The sequence below is a fragment of the Lytechinus pictus genome, chromosome 7 (genome assembly GCF_037042905.1).
Source record: "Lytechinus pictus isolate F3 Inbred chromosome 7, Lp3.0, whole genome shotgun sequence".
NCBI lineage: Eukaryota > Metazoa > Echinodermata > Echinoidea > Temnopleuroida > Toxopneustidae > Lytechinus > Lytechinus pictus.
In genome coordinates this window covers 37,014,301-37,039,920 of record NC_087251.1, presented here as the reverse complement: position 1 = coordinate 37,039,920, position 25,620 = coordinate 37,014,301, and the positions used below count along the sequence as shown (strand labels likewise).

General features: G+C 36.3%; 2 protein-coding genes across 4 annotated transcripts in view; one reads left to right on the top strand and one right to left on the bottom strand.

The window, feature by feature from the left end:
- Window positions 1–9,364, bottom strand: part of LOC135154775 (uncharacterized) — a 30,593-nt gene extending 21,229 nt beyond the window's left edge. The window contains exons 1-2 of one of the 2 annotated variants that reach the window (XM_064102606.1): window positions 9,196–9,364; window positions 8,325–8,362 (exon numbers count right to left, since the gene is read on the bottom strand). The gene's annotated coding sequence lies outside the window, so the exon portion shown is untranslated. The remainder of the gene's footprint in view (window positions 1–8,324; window positions 8,363–9,195) is intronic. The other variant, XM_064102605.1, reaches the window with a different exon arrangement.
- A 10,756-nt stretch (window positions 9,365–20,120) lies between these two features.
- The window catches only part of LOC129264450 (mucin-5AC-like), a 31,633-nt gene continuing 26,133 nt past the window's right edge, over window positions 20,121–25,620 (top strand). For both annotated transcript variants that reach the window (XM_064102604.1, XM_054902326.2), the window contains exons 1-3: window positions 20,121–20,319; window positions 22,428–22,521; window positions 23,447–23,506. In XM_064102604.1, coding sequence (XP_063958674.1) covers window positions 20,228–20,319; window positions 22,428–22,521; window positions 23,447–23,506 — 246 coding nt within the window. In that variant the 5' untranslated portion in view covers window positions 20,121–20,227. The remainder of the gene's footprint in view (window positions 20,320–22,427; window positions 22,522–23,446; window positions 23,507–25,620) is intronic.

The window sequence follows — 25,620 nt, the reverse complement described above, 5'->3', positions numbered from 1 at the left end:
TTCAATAGAATTAAATTCTATTTTAAACAAAATTATCTTCAGCTTGATATTTAAAGAGGGGAATCGACAGTGATTGGTATATTCATGCAGAAGAATAGAGAGAGTGCCCCCCCCCAAAAAAAATCCTCCATGCCATGACCGTTAGTGACGTAGTGTGACGTGTGTTGATGCATGGTTGGGTACAAATGACCTGTAATATGAACTATGTTGGAAATGCGTTTCAAACATCACATTGTTTTGATAATGCTCGGATGAATCTCAGCAAGGCTATGGTGGGATAAGGTTATTGCATGTAATCAAGAAGGCTGTAAATGTTACCTCACTTGGCAAAATCTTACGAATCTGACAGCACCACAGTTATACCTCGGTCACATTTGCTTTACGGCGGCCGTACGGCGCGGCGAGTTGAAAACGGCCGTGTTAACTTTTATTGTAGTCCAGGATAGGCCCCATAGACAAGGGGTCGAACCTTGTTTTTTTAGATATACAATGTTTTTTTATGGTTTCTTGTCAATTCGAGGGTGCTGATTCCGAATCTGAATGATGCCACTCTTGTAACCTTGAGCATTTTCCGCAAATTGGCAAAATCCAATATGGCCGCCAAAATATGCAAATTACCCATGAAAATCATAAAATTGCCAACACATTAGCTATAAAATGCATGTAGTTGTTGTGCAGAAGTGAAATACCAATTGGAAAAGCGATATTTGACAAAATATTCATTTTATTGATATTCAAAATGGCCGCCATAACCCCTGTATACTTTATTATGTAGAATATGAATGGGGAAAATATTTTTTCAAACAAGAACACTATTATTGCATGTGATTGTGACCTGCGAGTGGACTACTGTCTGAAAACATGACTATTAACAAAACTATGTCATTTGTATACTATCTAATGTGATAAATGCTGTATTATGATATTCAAAATGGCTGTCATTATAGACCCCTTATACTGTGTACAATATATAAAAGGGGACAAATAATTTTCACAACCTTTGAATTTGTTTGACTTTAAAATGCCAATAACTGCGAAATATTGGTGTAACACTGTCTGACAACAAGGATTTCTAACGAAACATATCATTTCCCTTGCAATTTCGGTAATTATGCTGCATGTTGACATTCAAAATGGCTGCCATAGGCCCTATCTGTATTATGAACAAAGCGAATGAAGAAACTAATTTTCACAAGAGTAAAAACAATAAAATGAATGTAATTGTAATCTATACGAGTGAAATATTGTCTAAACACATGATTTCTGGCGAAACATATCATTTAATTTTTCATGCATGAGATAAATGCTGTATTGTAAAATTCAAAATGGCCCCTATGGGCCCTTACAGTATTATCTACAATGTAAATGGGGACAAATACTTTTGAAAGAATTAGGATTTGCCTGACTATGAAATCCATATAATTCTGTTGTATAAGGAAAATATTGTTTGAAAACGTGATTTTTTTAATGAAATATAACATTTCCTCTCCCATAGGTGATAAATACTGTATTTTGACTTTCAAAACGGCCGCACAAGCCCCTACAAATTCTGTAACATGCGTATAGGGAAACTAATCATCACCAGAATGAGAACCAAAAACGCACGTAACTATGTGATGTATAGGTAAAATTTGGTCTTGAACATGATTTCTGACTAAATACATCACATAATGGTTGAGAAGGTAATAAAGGCCTTACTTTGAAATTCAAAATTGCTGCCATAGCCCAAAGTAGTATGTACATTGTAACTGGGGACAGATAATTTTGACAATTTTTTTACTATGAAAATGGCTTAATTTTGATGTAAGTGTTAAGTATTGTCTAAACCCAATGATTTCTAACGAAATATATCATAGCTTGTGTCATAAAGGTGATGAATGCAGCCTTTTAAAAATGAAAAATGGCCGCCATAGTCCCTTATCTTAATATGTAAAATTTGAATGGGGAAAGATAATTTCCACAAAGAAACATATTGCAGCCATTTTGAAATTTAAATATAGCATTTATCACCTAAATAACATAAGAAATTATCTATTTGGTTACAAAATCATATTTTCAGACGATATTTCACTCATACATGCAACACCATTTAGTCAAGCAAAGCCAAATTCTGTTAAAATTATATGTTCCCATTCACAAAGTACATAATAGGCCTACTGTTATGGCCTGTAGCGGTCATTTTGACTTTCAAAATACATTATTTATCACCTACCTGGCAGAATGAATGATATATCTTGTTAGGAATTATGTTTTCAGACAATATTTTACTCTTTAATCACAATTATATGCATGTTATGGTGCTGACTCATGTGAAAATTGGTTTCCCAGATCGATTGTACATAATACAGTCAATGTCTTTTGGCGGCCATTTTGAAAGTCAAAATACAATATTTAACACAAATATGAAACCCGAATAATATATTTCGTTGCAAATTATATTTGAAGACAGTATTCCACTAATTTACCACAAAAAATACGTTTTAGTGCTCACCTTGGGATTGTTTTTGTCCTCTCTCACATCGTAGATCATATTTTTAGGGCCTTTGGCGGTCATATTAAATATCAAAATACAGGGTTTATCACATACATGGCATGTTAAATAATAAATTTCGTTAACAAAAATGTTTTTAGTCAGTATTCCACTCGTTTATCTCAACAAAATGCATTTTAGTGCTCACTCTTGTGATTTTTTTGTGTCACCATTCACATTGTACATAATAGTGTTAGGGCTTTTGAAGGCCATTTTGAATATCAAAATACAGGATTTATCACATAACTGACATAACAAATGATATATATCGTTAGCAATCATGTTTACAGACATTGCTTCACTCATAGATCATAATTACTTGCATTTCATTGCTCAATTTTGTAAAAATTAATTTTCCCCATTCATATTGTACAGGGGTCTATGATGGCGGCCATTTTGATATCAAGAAAATAAATATTTTGACAAAAATCATTTTTCAGATATTATTTCACTCTGGCAGCACAATTGCATGTACTTTAAAGCCAATGTGTGGATGCAATTTTATGATTTTCATGGGTAATTTGGCGGCCATATTGGATTTTGCCAATTTGCAGAAAATGCTCAAGGTTACACGAGTGGCATCATTCAGATTCGGAATCAGCACCCTCGAATTGACAAGAAACCATAAAAAAACATTGTAAATATAAAAAAACAAGGTTCGACCCCTTCTATCCTGGACTATTGTACCAGCTACATAAAGGTGGTTTGAATAAAAATGAATAAAACGGCTGTTTTCGACTCGCCGTATGGCCGCCGCAGAGCAAATGTGACCGGGGTATTACCATACACACACTGGCATTTCACAATAAGGAAGCTCGTCTGATTCGTTTTCATACAATATTAACAATCATTGCAAGAATCTGTCACCCAACATATAAATATCGGTTTCTTAGGGATTTTTTTCTACATTAATTTTGCCTTTATGACTTATCGTGTCTCAGAAATAAAAACTAATTCGATGTACTCGAGAGTATTGTTCTGAATGGCGAACTGGCACGAGAATGTAGCAGTAGCATATCAGTTTCTTAGGGCTTTTTTTCTACATTGATTTTGCCTTTATGACTTATCGTGTCTCAGAAATAAAAATTAATTCGATGTACTCGAGAGTATTGTTCTGAATGGCGAACTGGCACGAGAATGTAGCAGTAGCATAACAAGCCCCTCAAACATTATTGATAAAAATAAAATAAAATGGGGGGGGGCTGTCATGCCGTATGTGGCAAAATTTAACCTGTTTAATACAAATGTCTAATTCTGCGATAGATTAAAAAAATAATGTATAAATTTCACATCCATTTCCTTTTTTTCCTCTTTTTTTTTGTCTTGATCGTTGGGGTCATGATCCCCCTTCTTTAGGCGAGTGGAATGTAAAGAAATAATACCAATCAATAAATTCTGATAAAAAAAATCCAAAATTTATACTTTGACCGGAAGAACAGATCCAATGCTGACTACCAAAATAACATTCTAATCAAAGTTGGCCATGTGAGCACTTTTAATAATACGTTCACTTCAAAAACCACTTTGATCCATTACCAACTGATAATTCATTTTGTGAGGGAGCATTGTTTTCTTTCACAGTAAATAGGCCTATCTTAATGAAAACATTCTTCGTTTCCAATTCTCGTGGAAGAGCTACTTCCGTTTCAGGGTTAAAATTCACCGTATCAATATTATGCTCCCGAAAATGACTGAGCTTTCAAATTCTACAAAAATACCCCCCGCCCCTCAAAACAAAACAAACTAAAAGTTATAAGTGTTTCGTTTTCTATAAAAAAAAAAAAAAAAGAAACAGATGCATTAAGAAAATGTTTAGGAAATGAAAAAAGGGAAATGTATTTGATAAGAATCGGAAATACACTGTAAAAAATATTGGGTAAAATTTTAACCAGCACGAGGGTAATTATGTGTCCAACCAAATTTGGGCAGTATTTTACCCAATGTGGGAAGCATATTGTCCAGTAAGGTCAAAAAGATAAGCAGCAATTACTTTAGAATGGGCAAAATTTTTATCACACTGGATAGATAAAAATGTCCAAAAGAAATGCCCAATGTTGGTTGGACACAATCATAATTACCCTCACAGAGCATTTTTACCCAATATTTTTTAGAGCGTAGAGGTGGATAATCGCAACTCAAATTAAGAATCAAGCCCAAATCCGTATAGTACGCCATTTTGATTGATTGAACGTCAAGTTGTACTTCGTTAATGGAAATGCGTTTGATTGGAAATCTTTTTGAGACGGGTCCTTGATTTCTTTTTGCTCTATGTGTTAACAGGAATGAAACATACTTGAGTTTTAATTAAAGCTAATTGTAATTCAACTTTACATTGAGATCAGCTAAATTTTTTAAACCCTTGTTTAACATAATTACCATCATGGAGCATTTTTACCCAATATCTTTAGATTGTATATAGAATTGGAATTTCTGAGGATTTTGGTTCTTATTGTAGGGGCATTATTCGCAGTTGTATATTCTAGGGTATTGTGCTCTTCATACACTCATTCGGCGTATATATTCGAATAGCGAACATGAAATTAAATGTATTTAAGAATTTGATGGTTTAATTTGAATTAAACCATCGCTTCCATCAAATCACAGATACGATATGTACAGTGCGTCCCACAAAAAACGAAACCGATGTTTATCGATGATTTATCATAACTTAATCGCAAATACAATAGACAAATGACCTACCATTTTAAAGCTTAGAATCTCCTCTTTCATCTAAAATTTCTTATAATATTTCTCATTCACGCATGAGTGAGCAAAAACAATTTGAAAAGGGGATACCAAAAAGTCACTTGGCGGGCCGTATCTGGGTTTTAAAAAGAAAACCACATTTTTAAAAAGTTCAATATCTGCTCTTTAATTTGATACCTCAATTACAGAAAATGGTCAAGAAATAACAAAGTTCTGGTTATTTGAAATAAGGCTTGAATTTCAATAATTTCATAAAATGAAGAGGTTTTACAGGCTAGCGATCAAACTCACTCGACACTCCGTTTTGTTGACGATCAGCCATGCATTAAGTCTTTTGTTACCGTGCGATAGCTTCAGTGGGAAACCGGTGAAAACACGTTTATTTAATGAAATTATGGAAATACAAGCATTGTTTCGAGGGATCATAACTTTTTTATTACTTGACCATTTTCTGTGATTTAGGTATAAAAAAAAAGAGAAGATATTGAACTTTTTAGTCATGTGATTTTCTTTTTGAAATTCAGATACCCCCCGCCAAATGAGTTTTTGGCATCCTTTCTTCGAATTGTTTTTGCTCAATCATGCGTGAGTGAGAAATAATCTAAGTAATACCAGATGAAAGAGGAGATTCTAAGCTTTACATTGGTAGGTCATTTGTCTATTTTATTTATGATTAAGTTATGATAAATCATCGCTAAATCTCGGTTTCGTTTTTTCTGGGACGCACTGTATACTATAGATCAGTATATGCCCTAACCCAGAGAGCTCCCGCCCGCGCAGCGGGCGGGAGCCCAGAAGCTTACCGTGTATTTTACCATTGTCACCGGACTAGGGTGATTTATGGTCTAAATATTTCTCCAAATGAATTGTGAAAACGGAAAGTATACAATTACCACGATTATATGGATGAAGGTCTAACGAGTGGCAGATTCCTGACATCTGGGCACAGTCTGGAACCTCAAAAAAACGAAAAGTTCTCTCCTTCTACCCCGTCTCGATCGGCCATTTTTGTTAAAAATCGTAACAAAATGGCCGATCGAGACTGGGTAGAAGGAGATAACTTTTCGTTTTTTTGAGGTTCCAGACTGTGCCCAGATGTCAGGAATCTGCCACTCGTTAGACCTTCATCCATATAATCGTGGTAATTGTATCCTTTCCGTTTTCACAATTCATTTGGAGAAATATTTAGACCATAAATCACCCTAGTCCGGTGACAATGGTAAAATACACGGTAAGCTTCTGGGCTCCCGCCCGCTGCGCGGGCGGGAGCTCTCTGGGTTATATATGCCCCAAACTATAAAGACATGCACGATTATTCTGCAGAAACACTCATTATTACATTATTCCACATTCATACCAGTTTCGAATCAATAATAATTTTATCGCAATATGGACCACGCCTTCCTCATTTTTTTGTTGTTGCTTAAATGGGAACAGATCTCAAGATTAGCATAGGATGAGCGCGGGGTGCTCTAATTTCATTGATAAACATAACAGCTGAAATGGTTTCCTGAAAAAAAAGGAAGAGAAGATATTTTCGTCAAAAATCCTTCGGAACTCCATAAAGTTTATTTTATTTTATTTTTGTTTCCCTTTCCACAGGCAAGTTTGAAAAATACAGTGGTGCTAAAAAGTTAGCAAACCCCACCAGAAAATGAATATATTTGAAAGTGTTCAAGTTCTGCCATGTTATAGATATTTAATTGTGAAGATAGGTGATAAAATATTTCATTCAATAAAGTTTGTCTCTCTGGGCTCGCCCGACGCGACGTTGTAGTTTTATTGTCTGCACTCAGCACTAAGTAGGCCTATACTTAATTTCATTGTTACAATGTGAAAAACCAGATCATTTCAGCATCATCGAAGCTCACAATTGCCTTTGTCTTGGTCAGTATGCCACTAAATTAGTATACGCTTTATGACATCATCACCATGACCAGCTGTCGTGTTTTATCGTACAGATATTACGCCGATATTAATGTGAGCTCTCCTTCTGACATTTCTTATAACACCCGGTTAGATTATAGCGTGGGTAATAATTACTGCATGGGCAATTACATCCATCATCTGCTTTTCCTTAAAGATCAAAATAATCCTGATCATAAGAGCGTTGCATGTTGAAGAAAATATTATAACTCAGACATTTTCACGTTTATATAGTATATATATATATTCATCTATAAAGATGATTCTGAAAGAACGAGTACTGAAATAGTTATTAAAACAATGAGAGAAAACATCATACCTCAGGTGGGTTTTTTTTTCATTACAAAATTACATGTGAACATGTACACACAAAAAAATAAATGCATGGCTACTAAAATTAAAAATGGGGGGTAGGGGTGCATCCATCATCTGTTTTTTCCTCAAAGACATATCCTTATCACTATAGGAACATTGCATGTTGAAGAAAATATTCTAATTCATAGCCAAAACAGACATTTTTACTTTTTATAAATATTTTAATCTATAAAGTTGAGTATGAATGAATGGATACTTAAATAGTCATTTGGTTGTAATCATTTCTTTATTCAAAGAAAAGCATAATACAAATGAACAATGTGAAAAAATGAAAAAGTAACAACCAAAACCAGGTCGATGAACCTATACTGGTTCAAGGCAGGTTGAAACGTACATAAAAAATGAAATTACAAAGACATAGGACATTGGTTGCAAACAAAAAGCAATTATACAATAGAACTGAATAGGTAAATTTGCATTAACATTAAAAAGAATCGGCTTTAAATATGGACTTGCTTACAATGAGCAAAGGTACATCAAACATGACATCAACAATGGAGCATTCCGTACATCCGTTATGGTAACAATAATTATTATACATAATAACGTAGTATTTTACATAAAGGAAGACAGAAGAGAGAACCCCCAAAATAGATTCAATAATTCGGCTATTATTATAATGTGAAGCATAGTGTGGATAAGTGGATATGGGCTATCAAAACAAAATACCAGATGGGCTGAATATTTGGGGGAAAATGATTGACTATAAATATAGCTTATGCTGTTTTTTTTTTATAAATAAATTATAAAGGTGAACATATACAATTATATTCACCCCATAAATTACCGTTAATGAACTGATACTGAAATAGTTATTGAAAATGGCTGTATGAGATAAAAATAAAATACGATGATGGTTTTAACGTGGACATCTATGACGCCGTATGAAATTATCATTAATGAATGGCTTTTGATATATTAATGGCTGAACAATATTACTAAATAACTCACGCTAGTTTTAATTACGAAATTACATGTTGACATCTACATCCCATAAAATTATCATTAATGAACACTGATTCAGAAATAGTTATTAAAAGTGGTTGTAGGAGAAAAAATGTATTGTAGCGTATGCTGGCATTTTCATTATAGATTAGGCCCTTTATACGTGTACATATACATAATAAATCCCATATACATTTACGGGATTGTAGCATTCGTATTTTCAAAATTGTGAGATATTATATTTTTTACATGGACGTCAAGGGGCAAATATTCGAGAACACTGTGAAGTTTGCTTTAATTTGCGTTCCTTTTTCATGATGGCGAATGCACCAGATGTGCTGTGTATCCGCCATCTTGTGCTCTTTATAAGTGTTGCAAATATTGCCCCGATAGCGTGCATCAAAGATGACGTCGCCATATGATTTAGCAACCACCGAGTCCGCTCTGGATGGACCATACAAATTGAACATGCTTCTCAAAGACCGATTATAATGTTAAATCAAAACGATATAATATGTCGTACTTGTGGTATTAAACCTTTTCTCCAGATACATACATACGTACATACATACAATATGTATTTGGTAATGAGTAAATGTTTACACAAGAAATGAAAGACACAATTTGGAACATTATTATGTCATTGCTAACGTAAGGCGATAAACATGGACGTTTCTCGAAGGAATAATTGTAAAAAAAGAGGATTTACTTACCTGGATATAGGTGATGAAATAGAGGAAGTGTTAGAGATGTATTTAACAGTCAAGATGAGTTACGAGTTAATATGATTGAAAACAGGTTATCTCCGAATAAAAGATAATCGTGATGAAAAAAAGCAGTCGATGTAATACCGATCAGGAGCATAGACGAAACATTGCACACGGCACTAATTTATCCTTAGTCTTGCTGATGCGGAAAGACCACTATCATCCAAGACGACCGCTGACGTCATCGCATTAATTATCCATATTCGGAGCGGCCGAGCTCGCTCCCGCATCGTGATGGCAAACATACTGTACGGTGAGAACCGTGTATTTGTGTATTTGCCTACCAATGTGTATCACACACTCACTCATACGCTCAAGCCGTACGCGTAAGGACATAATTATCTACATCTGCAGTAGATAGGTGGAGAACATCTCTATGGTAGAGAAAATATATGGGATGGAAAATGAGAGAAAGAGAATGTGATAGGGAGGGGGAAATGATGGGGGATTAGGTGGTTATCACAGAGCGCAACAAAACATAAAACAATTGCACACTATACTGTTGTGTTGTTGATATAAATAAAGGGAGATGACGACGGGGGGGAGGAGGTGATTTTGGTGTGTGAGAACGAACGGGGCTTGAGGTCTGTCCATATTTGTTTTCTTCATGGGCTTATGGATTGTCCCTTAACAGTTGCAGCAATTCTATATTTTCAGTAAGTAGGCCTACCACTGATTTTTTTTTTTTTAGAAAACAATATAAAAATGGTAAGACGGTGTGATGCGGTTTTGATGAAATTAGAATTAAAGGTTTTTTTTTAAAAGTATGATATATAGGTGGTTAAAATACTCAGTAGGAGTACGTAGCAGTCGTATCAACCCCCGCCCAGTCCAGGTTAGCACAAATCAACCGGAAGAGGGAATAATGGGAGATGAAACCTTTAACGTGGGTGGAAAGGAAAAAAAAACTTACGAAATTGCTTCTTTTTTTTTACAAATTAGAAATACGTCTAACAAGCCAAATTGAAAAAAAAATCAAATCCGTTTACCGCTTTACCTGATATTCATCATTGTGACATTTTCTTTATGCAGCAACGTTCAACTTGGTTAGTGGAATATATAAAAGTAAGTGTGTCTTTTAAAAGTCAAAGATTCAACGATTATCGTCAAGGGGTGGTGGTGTTCTGTCCCATTGGAAAAATTTCTCCCACTTTGATTTATTTTTTTCTTACTACATTTTCTCTCATTTTGATTCCTTTATGATGCAAAACCGATTAAAGGCGTTTCTATACAGAAGCTTGCCAATCAGTAATTCATATTGTTCTATACAGAATCAACCACAATTTAATTTCAAATTATTGCAGTACATAATGCGACAATGTCGGCCTACATCATCTAAAGGACAAGTCCACCCCAACAAAAAGTTGATTTGAATCAAAAGAGAAAAATCCAACAAACATAACACTGAAAATTTCATCAAAATCGGATGTAAAATAAGAAAGTTATGACATTTCAAAGTTTTGCTTAATTCCACAAAACAGTTATATGAACATCCTGGTGGGTATGCAAATGAGGAGACTATGACGTCATCCACTCACTATTTCTTTTGTATTTTATTATATGAAATAGGGAATATTCTATTTTTCTCATCATTGTCAAGTGAAACAGGAATTAATTCCTCCCTCAACATGTGGAATGAGCATTGTTGAATACAATATGATTCAGTCAAGTTGGTCCTCATTGTCAAATTTATAAAACAAAAGAAATAGTGAGTGAGGGACATCATCAACTTCTCATCATAGTTTGTACATATCACCTTTTGTAAAAAATAAGCAAAACTTTAAAGTGTCATAACTTTCTTAATTTACATCCGATTTTGATGAAATTTTCAGTGTTTTGCGAGTTTGATTTTTCTCTTTTTATTCAAATCAACATTTTTCTGGGATGGACTTGACCTTTAAATGGTGAATTGCAAGAAACTTGAGAACATTCGCCTGCTTATACTGGTACAACGACATAATGGCCACATCACCCCTGTACAGTATCGAATTCAAAATCCTTCTCCTGACTTTCAAGGCTATCCATGGTTTAGCTCTAGGTTATGTGACTTATAGTCCAGGATAGGCCCCATAGACAAGGGGTCGAACCTTGTTTTTTTAGATATACAATGTTTTTTTATGGTTTCTTGTCAATTCGAGGGTGCTGATTCCGAATCTGAATGATGCCACTCTTGCAACCTTGAGCATTTTCCGCAAATTGGCAAAATCCAATATGGCCGCCAAAATATGCAAATTACCCATGAAAATCATAAAATTGCCAACACATTAGCTATAAAATGCATGTAGTTGTTGTGCAGAAGTGAAATACCAATTGGAAAAGCGATATTTGACAAAATATTTATTTTATTGATATTCAAAATGGCCGCCATAACCCCTGTATACTTTATTATGTAGAATATGAATGGGGAAAATATTTTTTCAAACAAGAGCACTATTATTGCATGTGATTGTGACCTGCGAGTGGACTACTGTCTGAAAACATGACTATTAACAAAACTATAAAGTCAAAAAGGGGCCTAAGCTTTCGATCCTAGCAGAATCTTCGTCGGAGGCAAAAGAGGCTTACATCCAAGCTGTCTCATCCCAAGTTCGCTCCACAGATACCCTCGACACCAGAGCACATGACAACCTTCCTCGAGAAGAACGCCAGGCTCTCTCATCACTCAAAAACAGGTCCGACATCATCATCAAGCCTGCAGACAAAGGATCAGCCGTCGTTGTTATGGACCGCCAGCAGTACATCGATGAAGCCATGAAACATCTCAATAATCGATCTCACTATGCACTCCTCGATTCTGACCCTACTTGTAATTTCTCCCTACAGATCCAATCGACACTGAATGACATGAAAGAACGCGAGTATCTCTCTGAGAAGGCCCACAAATTTCTCTCCCCTACTAATGCTAAACCTGCCCGCTTCTATCTCCTCCCGAAGATCCACAAACCTGGCAACCCCGGTCGACCCATCCTCTCAGGAAATGGATCCTCAACAGAGAACATCTCCCTTTTTGTTGATTACCACATTAAGCCCCTTGTCTCACGTGCACCCTCTTACATCCACGACACTCCAGACTTTCTCAGGAAACTAAATGACATCAAGGACCAGATACCCGAGACTGCGATCATCGGCACTTTCGATGTTTCTTCACTGTACACCAGCATTCCCCACGACGAAGGTATCCAAGCATCATGTGAAGCCTTGGCCGCCAGTGGCCATTCCAGTCCCCCCATATCCGATATCAAATCTCTGATGTCTCATGTACTAACAAAAAACAACTTCACATTCATGGGCAAGCACTACCTACAGATATTCGGTACAGCAATGGGCACCCGGATGGCTCCTTCATTCGCCTGTCTCTTCATGACGAAGCTGGAACAGCAGATGTTAGATTCAGCCCCCTGTCGCCCATGGATTTGGTGGCGTTACATAGACGACATTTTCTTCATCTGGACCAGGGATGAAGACAGCCTCCATACATTCATTGACCACATCAATTCCTTCCACAGGACCATCCAATTCACTTCTGATTTCTCCCAACAGGAAACCCACTTCCTTGATGTTACAGTCCAGAAAAAGTCTAATGGTATCACCACTACCCTATACTCTAAACCCACAGATACCCACCAGTACCTCCACTCATCCAGCTGCCACCCCCGTCACTGCAAAACCGGCATCGCTTACAGTCAAGCCCTCAGACTTCGCCGTATCTGCTCCGAGGACCCTGATTTTTCCTTCCATGCCAGGAATCTGCAGAAACATCTCTGTGCTAGGGGCCACGGGGCCAGGGCAGTCCAACTGGCAATTAACAAAGTTCGTTCTCTCCCCAGATCTGAAGTTCTCAAACCAAAAAGTGACAAGGAGACCACCGACAGAATACCGCTTGTGACCACCTTCCATCCCAATCTACCCCCTCTCCGCAAAATCCTGTTTGATAACCACCACATTTTACACACTTCTGATCGTCTCCAACAGGCCGTTCCCGATACTCCCCTTCTAGCATACCGACGCCCACCGAATCTCAGGGACCTCATTGTTCGTGCTGAAGTGCCCTCCCTCACTAACCATTCTTCTCCCATACAGCATGGCACCTTCAAATGCACCAGCAACAGGTGCATCATATGTGAAATACACCTTCACGAGGGCGATACTTTCACCAGCAACTCTACCAGCCTGTCTCACCAAATCAAGGGCAATATCACATGCACTACCACTAATGTTGTATATCTCATCACTTGCAGAGTTTGTAGGGTACAATACATAGGGGAAACCAAGACCACACTCAAGAAACGATTCTACGGGCACAGATCCACCGTCAACACAGCAAAGCTGGACACTCCAGTTGGCCGCCATTTTAACCTCCCCAACCACTCCATCACTGACATGATGCTACAGGGCATCGAATCTTTAGGTACCCGTCCTGACTCAGTCCGTACTAGCAGGGAGAAGCTCTGGATGAGACGACTTCGCACCACCCAACCTCATGGCCTGAACATCCAAGAGGGGAACGACTGATTTTTCTTTCCTATCCACTTTCAATTTATATATACATATAATTTTTCCCCTCAGCTCTTTTGAATAGTTACATTATAGTTTCTTACTCTACTTTCCTCCCATATCTCATACAAGCTCAGCTCCAATTTTTCCTTCCTTATTCAGGCGATATAATAATTATTATATATATATATATATATTTGTTTTTTCTCCACTCACCTCTTTTAGATTTACCACATTTGCTTATTTACATGTATACTATGGTTTCTTCATAATACACCCCCTCTCTTCTATATTTGCTTTTACCTTTTTAGGCAATTTGCTTCCTCTTTTTCACATACATGTATACAGAATTTTTTTTCTTTCCTACTATATAGTCTTATGTTTTTTCCCGTCACACCTAGCGGATTACCATATCAGTTACACCATATGTGTATATATTTATATATTTTTTCATATACATTTCTTTTTTGGATATATTTATATACATATCACTTATAGATACATATTTACACTTACCTTCTTCTCTTAGTTTGTTTAATGCTTTATCATATATACTTATATGTCTTTTGCACATTATCAGTTGTTCCCCATTCTTTTTCTTATTTTTTCCCCCCACTCTTATGCACCAGTTTATTAAGCCTTTCTTTGTAACCTGTTTGACCCACCTCTCACTAATTCTCTAGTTATTCATCCCTCCATCACTGTTTTGTTCCAGATCCTGTTTGATGTTGCCTGCCTCATTATCGTAATCCCTCTTGGCCTTACTTACACTAACTTCCCTTTGTGTCTGCCTACTCCTTTTCTTTCATCCCCTTCACTAACCTGATTGGTCTTCTCTACTCACTAATGCCCCTTTTGTCTCCTTGTTTCTAGTGTTGCTGTAGCTTGTTTGTGGTCTATATTATGGTTGTTCCACTTTATATGTTTGTCATTTTGCCTCCGACGAAGATTCTGCTAGGATCGAAAGCTTAGGCCCCTTTTTGACTTTATAATTTACTCCATTGGCTCTCTTTTATTAGATAAGCAGTTTTCAGCAGCTTCTTTTTGCTATTAACAAAACTATGTCATTTGTATACTATCTAATGTGATAAATGCTGTATTATGATATTCAAAATGGCTGACATAGACCCCTTATACTGTGTACAATATATAAAAGGGGACAAATAATTTTCACAACCTTTGAATTTGTTTGACTTTAAAATGCCAATAACTGCGAAATATTGGTGTAACACTGTCTGACAACAAGGATTTCTAACGAAACATATCATTTCCCTTGCAATTTCGGTAATTATGCTGCATGTTGACATTCAAAATGGCTGCCATAGGCCCTATCTGTATTATGAACAAAGCGAATGAAGAAACTAATTTTCACAAGAGTAAAAACAATAAAATGAATGTAATTGTAATCTATACGAGTGAAATATTGTCTAAACACATGATTTCTGGCGAAACATATCATTTCATTTTTCATGCATGAGATAAATGCTCTATTGTAAAATTCAAAATGGCCCCTATGGGCCCTTACAGTATTATCTACAATGTAAATGGGGACAAATACTTTTGAAAGAATTAGGATTTGCCTGACTATGAAATCCATATAATTATGTTGTATAAGGAAAATATTGTTTGAAAACGTGATTTTTTTAATGAAATATAACATTTCCTCTCCCATAGGTGATAAATACTGTATTTTGACTTTCAAAACGGCCGCACAAGCCCCTACAAATTCTGTAACATGCGTATAGGGAAACTAATCATCACCAGAATGAGAACCAAAAACGCACGTAACTATGTGATGTATAGGTAAAATTTGGTCTTGAACATGATTTCTGACTAAATACATCACATAATGGTTGAGAAGGTAATAAAGGCCTTTATACTTTGAAATTCAAAATTGCTGCCATAGCCCAAAGTAGTATGTACATTGTAACTGGGGACAGATAATTTTGACAAAATTTTTACTATGAAAATGGCTTAATTTTGATGTAAGTGTTAAGTATTGTCTAAACCCAATGATTTCTAACGAAATATATCATAGCTTGTGTCATAAAGGTGATGAATGCAGCCTTTTAAAAATGAAAAATGGCCGCCATAGTCCCTTATCTTAATATGTAAAATTTGAATGGGGAAAGATAATTTCCACAAAGAAACATATTGCAGCCATTTTGAAATTTAAATATAGCATTTATCACCTAAATAACATAAGAAATTATCTATTTGGTTACAAAATCATATTTTCAGACGATATTTCACTCATACATGCAACACCATTTAGTCAAGCAAAGCCAAATTCTGTTAAAATTATATGTTCCCATTCACAAAGTACATAATAGGCCTACTGTTAGGGCCTGTAGCGGCCATTTTGACTTTCAAAATACATTATTTATCACCTACCTGGCAGAATGAATGATATATCTTGTTAGGAATTATGTTTTCAGACAATATTTTATTCTTAAATCACAATTATATGCATGTTATGGTGCTGACTCATGTGAAAATTGGTTTCCCAGATCGATTGTACATAATACAGTCAACGTCTTTTGGCGGCCATTTTGAAAGTCAAAATACAATATTTAACACAAATATGAAACCCGAATAATATATTTCGTTGCAAATTATATTTGAAGACAGTATTCCACTAATTTACCACAAAAAATACGTTTTAGTGCTCACCTTGTGATTGTTTTTGTCCTCTCTCACATCGTAGATCATAATTTTAGGGCCTTTGGCGGTCATATTAAATATCAAAATACAGGGTTTATCACATACATGGCATGTTAAATAATAAATTTCGTTAACAAAAATGTTTTTAGTCAGTATTCCACTCGTTTATCTCAACAAAATGCATTTTAGTGCTCACTCTTGTGATTTTTTTGTGTCACCATTCACATTGTACATAATAGTGTTAGGGCTTTTGAAGGCCATTTTGAATATCAAAATACAGGATTTATCACATAACTGACATAACAAATGATATATATCGTTAGCAATCATGTTTACAGACATTGCTTCACTCATAGATCATAATTACTTGCATTTCAGTGCTCAATTTTGTAAAAATTAATTTTCCCCATTCATATTGTACAGGGGTCTATGATGGCGGCCATTTTGATATCAAGAAAATAAATATTTTGACAAAAATCATTTTTTTCAGATATTATTTCACTCCGGCAGCACAATTGCATGTACTTTAAAGCCAATGTGTGGACAATTTTATGATTTTCATGGGTAATTTGAATATTTTGGCGGCCATATTGGATTTTGCCAATTTGCAGAAAATGCTCAAGGTTACACGAGTGGCATCATTCAGATTCGGAATCAGCACCCTCGAATTGACAAGAAACCATAAAAAAACATTGTATATATATAAAAAACAAGGTTCGACCCCTTCTATCCTGGACTATTATAAGAATAACGCCGTCTACGTCCCGGCTTGCGCTCATGTGGTACTGATGTCACTCTACTCTTCATGTACCCATCACACACCTAAAGGTTGGGGCGGATCCAGGATTTTCCAAGGGGGGGGGGGCACTTTTTCCCGAGGAAAATTTGACAAGCAAAAAAAAATCATCTACAATTGAAGGTCATTTCGTCCACGTAAAATTTGACAAGCCCCCCCCCCCCCAATAAAAAGGTCCTCACTTGTGTCAGTGAACGACATATTTGAATTAGAAATAGATGCTGTGACTTTCAACAGGGGGGGGGGGGGTCACACTTATGTAAGAACGGGCATATTTACATTAAAAATTTTAATTATGACTATCAAAGGGGGGGGGGCATGGGCTGGATGTGTGCCCCCCCCCCCCCCTGGATCCGCCACTGCTTAAAGGGATGTGTTGGAGACCGTGCCTTTTCATCGATTGCTCCACGCCTCTGGAACTCCCTACCTTTTTCTTTTCGTGAAATGGACAACTTTGAACTCTTCAAATCATCTCTCAAAACTCACTTATTTCAGCAGATGTGTATGAGCCTGCGCCTGTGAATGTTTTAACAGAAATATGGCACGATATAAATGCTGTGAATCTTCATCATCAGCTAAAATTGATACTTCAGTTGTAAGATTGCAACAAAAATTGCAACTGATTACAAATATCTTCTTGCAACTCCCAATTATTTAGAAGTCTAATGTTTATTTCAACCTATATAAAGACAAAAAGTCTAGGCCAGGGGTTCTTAAACATTTTCTTTGAAGGGACAGATGAGACTCCTTGTAAACCTGAAAGGGCCAGGGTGAAGTGGATACTTAGAAAAGAATGTGCGCGAAGCGCAAAAACCCTTGCGGTCGGGGTCCTAGATGCTCTCTTGTGCAATCTGGCCCTTATTTTGGGAGCATTTAATCCAACAAATTTATAACAGTTTCATATGGAACGCAGGTAAAATTAGAAAAGATTTCAAAATACAGCGAGATTCAATATAAATGATTACAAAATTGTGGTACTTTGTTAAAAGGAATCTAGATTGTATCTATACATACCTGGTATTGGGGTAACAGATAATGTCTTGAAGTATCAATATTTTTTTGTAGTCAAAGTAAAATGAATAATAGAGCATGTATGTTGTAGACTCTAACAAGGATAGTCTCCTAGTCACTTTCAATATGTGGAAAGTGACAGTCTGTCAGCAACAATTTGCTTGAACCTTGGCACAAAAGGTGTAATTGCCAGACGAAGGCACTGGTGCAAATGTTCACTTGTCAAGCAGGGGCGGGGGGGGGGGGGCAGCCCTCCACTTTTTTCCAAAACCATGTACAAAAACGTAAAAATGACCATATGATTGTGATTTTTTTGCATGGCCAATCCCCCCTCCCCCACTTTGAAAACCGTTCCGCGGCCCTAGCCTGTCAAGGTACTTCAGTATGAGTTAGTTCTTTATAATGTTCATTGTGGAAAATGCACTTTCGCACCTGTATATAGATCCAAACATGGTAAGAACAGGTAAGAACAGCGCTGGTCAACTAATAAGAAAGTAGATCGAACAGACAGAAAAGACTCCACTAAACTTTTTATTTGACTGCCATTATACGGTTATGTCTACATGGATACACAATGTAATCATATTAAGCTATGTTTCATAGTGTGACTTAAAAGTGATTAAAAACCCAGATAGTCTCGCAGGCCGGATTGAGAAGCTCCGTGGGCCGGATCAGGCCCGCGGGCCGTAGTTTGAGAACCCCTGGTCTAGGCGGCCGGAAAGCCGATACCATTGACTTTGACAAAATTGGGCCTTTTGAAACCGTAGCCTCGTGGACCCTCGGCCGGTCTCGTGGTCCCTCGGTCGTAAATTGAAACAATATATGACGGATAGCCGTAAAATTCAATGACGTAATTGGGATAGCTATAAAAAAAACTAGTAGGCTTATATCCATTAGTTGCGCCATAAAAAAACAAATCAAAACTTATTGTAGCACGTCCTTACAAATACCCTGGATCTAGATCACTCTCGAGTGAGTGAAGCGAGCAAGCAAAGGTAGAGTTGGAAGATTGCTTGTGTCAAGCCTTTCAAAGTGTGTAAGTATATTATGAGAGAGTGAAAAAACACCCTTAGTTTCCACTAAACTAGTTTCCAGTAAACTAGTTACGGTAGTGAGAACGGTGTCAGTTTCCAGTATACTAGTAACTAGTTTTAGGGCGGTCATGAGAACGGGGTATTGTATAATTAAATCTGACATTGCAAACGGGCGTAGTGAGGAAGCCTTCAAAAAGTTGATTTCAGTTATCTAAAATAATGTAGAAAAACAATAAAAGGAAAGTAGTAACGAACTGACAATGAAGAAAGGTATATAGAAGTGTTAAAGCAAGCAAGTGAGGATGAAGATGAACATTCTTTTAATTGTTGTGGAAATGAAAGGGACATCACAGACCTCAATATTAACTTCCTAATAGTGGAAATATTTCATAAAATATGAAGGTTGAATTCGGCTAGTGACACAGGAGAGGAGAAGATGGTGACAAGCGTCAATTTGTTTGTATGAAAAGGAAAATGAAAAGTTTTAATTTTCTTTGATTGCAATCATTTATGTTTGGATATGAAATTGATAAGATAAATTTGTAACTTGACGCATTACTTCCTCTCCAACGGTGCTATGAGGGGTCTCTAAGGGGCCGAGCTGACTTGTAAGTTTCAAGTACCAAAAGGATGCCGCTATTTAAAATTCGTTGGAATTATGAAAATCATGAATGACTCATTATATTTTCATGATGCAGTAGATATATCATTAAAGTAAAAAAAAATCAAGTATGATGGTTACCCCGTTTTTACCCGACTTACAGTTGTATAGGCCCATAGAGATAGTATACATCTCTATGTATAGGCCCCATCTCATCATCGCTATTTTTAGCTCAAATATTAGATCAACATGTACGTGCATACGCATGCGCGCGCCTGCGCTCGTCTGTTTACTTCTGTGATTGACTTGGGCGAAGTCTAGTCAGGCGAATCCGCTGAGTCCATTCGAAACCAAATATTTAGTGTAAACGAAACGAAAATGACGACTTTAACAGGCAGTGCAGCTCCTTGGACTTCAATGCCCTTTCCTCAGGGATGGGAAGCAAAATATGAACCAAATATTGGGAGATAGTGAGTACCGTAGATCTACATGTAACTTAGTCAGCTCGAACAGTACAGGGGGAGTAATATTGCCGGTGCGTGCGAGTTTTATGCAAGGCATATCTCACAGGGATCTCATGTTTCTGTGATTGGGTATTCAATTTGCACACTAGCTGAATCGCCGGGCTTACCCATTGCTAAGTACAAGTAGTACACAAATTTTGAGTCTATTCAAGTTTTGTCAAGTCCCTCGACTAGAGCTCGAAGTGCATATATCTCTATCCCAGTTCAGTACAGAAAGAATGTAATGAATGAGTAATTTAGATGATAGTAAACATTTGTCATGCTTAAAGGTTAGTTTGTTTGTTTGTTCGTCTTTTTTTTTGAAGATCTATGTAGGCCTAGGGCTAGGCCCCTAGCTGCCCAGAATTTCACATGTTCACCTTTTCGCAATATTTCTTATCTAAAATGTCTTTTTACAAAATGAAATTTGCATCAATGACAATGTTGAGAATAGATATTTGTTCATTTGTAATTGCAATGTATATTTTCTTGTTCTATCTCATTCTCAATATTTTATAAAATCTTGAAATATATCGCCATCTTTTGCACCCGGCATTCGACAGCCCCCACCCTCTGTTTGACATAGCGCATTGTGCACGCGTTTAAAAGTCAATGACAATCCACAGGAGAGCCAATAAATTGCGCCGCACTGCACCGCATGTGATCTGCAACCTTGAAGATGCAGCAGCCATTTGCTTCTGCATTAGTTATTGGTAATTGTAGCCTGGGATGGAATGGAATTTATAACTAGGCCAGGGCACCAACCAGGTGGGTGTTTCATAAAGTTGTTTGTAAGTTAAGTGCGACTTTAAGAACAACTGGTGATCATTTCTTGTGGTAAATGGTATATACCAAAATGTTCATTGGCGATGGTTTAGCGCGTAAGAAAGGATCACCAGTAATTCTTAAAATCGCTCTCAACTTACGAACAGCTTTGAAATGGCCCCCAGGTGCCTCATCATTTCTGTTTCACCTACCATAGCTAATGTTAGTTCCAGTAGCAGCGCGCTACAAGTAGCTGTCAAAGCAGGACATACCGGTAGGTGCCGCTTTTCTGACCGACGCTAGATGTTCAACCAGTGCAGTGCAATTAAAGCTGTTGAAGAGACTCGATTATTGGCCCATATTAAATACATAGAAATTTGTCCTACACTGGCATTACATACAATAAGAATATAAAGTATTTAAATAAACACTAGAGATGTATAAATTGGAAAGTATTTAAACATTGAAGGAATATAAATAAACATGTAATGCAATACAACATAAGGAATGGGCAAATAATTACTCATACAGGCAAAAAATGAAAAGTGGTAGGAATGATGTACAGCTGAAGCGAAATGAAGAGAAAGGATGGAAGAGACTATGTTTTTAAGCGAAAAGAAAGAAGTCAACTGGATAGAGAAATAGAGACAGAAAGTGGGCAAAGTAAAGAAAGGGATGTGAAAAAAATTGAAATAATTGCACTGTTAAATACAGATAAAAATATGCTACCCCTGTTACAGAATGCATTCACACAAAGACAAGTGATATGAAGTCAATCCACAAGTACATGTATACTGTGACTCATAAAGACGTCTAGTAGAAAGATGATGTCATTCAAGATTGCCCCTTAGGGGCTACCATCAATTTTGAGTGAAGAGTGAAGGATTATCAATGTTCTTGAAGAATGTTTTGCAAGCAGTGGTCCAAGGAATATTTGAAGTATTATAATATTTGCCGTATAATGGAGCCATTTTTGCTAATGTCTGATTTGCTAAATACTGGGAAGATCACTCGGTCTAGAGCGTCATGATCTTCCCTTTTTTTTTCAATGCTGTCTCTACATTATGCATGGGCATCCATCTGTTCAGTCTATGTACAAGGTAAATTTACAATGTTGGCATCATAATTAAGCAGAACACCCATTAGTACAGGGACTGAAGCTTGCATGTTTTTTCTAGATTTGAAAATGTTTTGAATTAGTCAATGAACCTGTTAATATAGCCTTTTTTAAGGTTTTAAGTCTCTGGTAGGGGACGCAGTCATACTCCTACATTTCATAGAATTACTGTTTTTTTTTCATTTCTCCATAGTTTCTACATCAACCATATGACTAAGAAAACCCAGTGGGTTGACCCTCGGAAAGAGTATTATGAGGCACAGCAGAGGAGTCCCGCCCAACCTCGGGTATGTATCACAATGTGACCAGGGCTCTGTTTCAATACCTTGCAAGTTATAAAGCTAAGTTATGAAATATAGTCTACTGTCTGAGATCCTGCAATTTGATAATAATAATAGCTGGATTTATTTATTAAGCTCTTTTTGCCTGAGGATACCAATCGCTGCTACCCGGCTTTTTTAAATTTAGATTTAGATTTAGATTTATTCATTTTCCGTTTACAAAGCACAACAAAATCAAACAATACATAGTCAAATTTGAAGTACATCAATTGGAACAATCGGAATAGATGTGCTGCCATATAGGTGCTTATAAAGCATTAAAGGAATTTCCTGATAGAGACACAATATTTTCTGATATTAAAACACAATATTTTAGTATGCCAATGTTGAATACCAAGCAATTGAGTTCGGAAACTTCTTGGTGGAATGCTCCCCATGGAGTGCAGAAATATCAAATTTGTTTATAAACTTCTTTTCAACATGCATGTTTGCAGGGAAGCAAAACTCTGATTACCAGGTTGATATATTTAAAAAGCACTAGAGACTTTGTTCCAATATATCAAAGCGCTAAATAAAAGCAGAATATTATTAGGATTATCACGTTTATTACTGATCCTCTTTTTATTTCTGTATGGCTCTGTATGTGTTATTGCAGTTATCTAGATGTCTTTGTGCATATATATGAATGATAAGAGTAGATGCATAAATGTTTGTTACATTCAATAGCTCAAAGCTACATCTCTGTACATCTCTAGTACATGTACATGTATGTAGGAACTGCTTAAGATTTGCATGTTAAGCCTAGGAAGTATGGTTATAATCCTAGAGATTATGTGCACAATCACATAGAGTTCCTGTTCTTTTGTGGTGAGATTCGTGTTCATCCAGGATTTAATATGTTGATTTTGTTGAACTTCTCTCTAATTTCCAGGCTTATATTCCAATGCAGCCCATTGCCAAACCGAAATGTAGAACATGCAAGACCAAAGAGGTATGTTGATATACATGTACTAGTTGGATAAATTAATTAAATTAGATTGTTGAATTGATGAAATTGATTTTTCAAGGTAATATATTGATAGTGAATTTGAATATTTTTTTCCCTTTCATGACATTGATTTTCCGAATCATTGTTGTAAACAATGACATATGATTTCCTGTTATACTTCCTGTAGAAGTATTGATTAAAGGAGAATGAAACCCTTGAAACCAGCTGAATCCATATCAAAGAGAAAAATCAAAGAAACATATTGTTTAAAGTTTGAGGAAGATTGATTGAATAATAAGAAAGTTATGGACATTTGAATATTGAGATCACTAATGCCATGTAGATCCTCCCATTGGCAATGCGACCAAGATCTGTGATGTCACACACGTACAACTCCCTCATTACTTTAGTACTTATTTCACTTATATTCTCACTTTTATAGAGTATATCACGAGGTGAGGTGTTCTCTTTATGAGAGGACAAGTACAGAGGTTTCACAACATTATATCATTGATGAATCGTTTGTCATATGATTAGAATGAGTAAAAAGAGATGTTCTGGGGTATATTTTCAGTGTCCAAAAGGGGAGAGTTGTTCATCTGTGACATCATAGACATTGGTCGCATTGCCAATGGGAGGATCTCCATAGCATTAGTGATCTCGACATTCAAATGCTCATAACTCTTCTATTGCTAGTCCTATTTTACTCAAACTTTTGTTGATCTTATTCTTTGATTTTTCTGCTTTCACAAAAGCTAACTTGCTCCAAGAGTTTCATTCTCCTTTAAGTATTGATTATGTATTGATATATTATTGAATATGTGAGATATGTCTTATCATCACATAACAGTAAGTACATGTATACAAACAAATGTTTGGACGTGTAATGGCTCAAACATCAATCTTAAAATTCAGTTTATTAGAAAAATGTTAGGAAACAAAAAAAACCACCTGATTTATATTTTGAACTTTTGTAGATTTTGAATTGTATACATGTCTGGGAATTCAAATGCAAAAGTTTCTATGTGATGTTATTGTAAGAGCTAGGAGCAAGACTTCCTAGCAAGAGCTAGGAAGTCGTCTCTTAATATGACTGGTTGATTGACGTGATTGAAGGCCTAAGTTCGCAAAGTAGATTTACTTGAAACTTTCAGGTTAGAGCATTCCATATGATGTCATTTAATTTCTTGGGCTGAATTTAAGACATGGGGGGTGTTTCATAAAGCTGTTTGTAAGTTAAGAGCGTCTGTAAGAACGACTGGTGATCCTTTCTTGTGGTAAATGGTATTGAACTGGCGATTGTTTAGCACGTATAAGAAGGGTTCACCAGTCATTCTTAAAGTTGCTCTTAACTTAAGAACAGCTTTATGAAACGGCCCCCGGATTGTTTAAATTTGTGTTTCACAAAAATGGACGACGAGTCAAACCATGGTGGGAATGCACTGCTGAAATCAGTTTGTATTTACACTATACCCATTCATTCAAAGTAGTGGGCTCATTAAAACTTAAACAATGTAGCTACAGGGATGAATGTAGGACCCTATGCATGTGTCAAAGATGTACATTAGTACACCCCTTTCTCTTAATGCATGCAAAACTAAGCATTAATTGGTGCATGAAATTTTGCATAAATTGTGTATTAATTAGGCCATGGATTCAACATTTTTCTTTGTGAAATCAGACCAATGGGTGGATTTCATAAAAGGTGGTGTACATTTAGATTTTAGACCACGGACTATAAACTAGTAAAATTAATTTGCTCAAATCTGCATTGACCAATGGTATATAAAACAATGATAACAATCGCAAATCTAGAGCATTCTCACAAAAACAGATCTTTACCAGGAATCATTGGATCATTCCAAGTGCATATTAATAAATTATAATTATACTTTTATACATGTAGCATTTAACTCTAACTTTATCAGAAATCTCAAAGCACTGTACACTACAGTAAAGCATCATAATTACCCTGGCATTAGCAGAGCATCTGTTAGGCACTATAGCCTGAATTCACAATGGTGGTTTTTAAAACTCACGGTTGAATCCATGGTTATGCAGATTTCCTGTATAAATTATGCTTAATTTAGCGTGTATCGGGCGCATGTGTAAAAAAT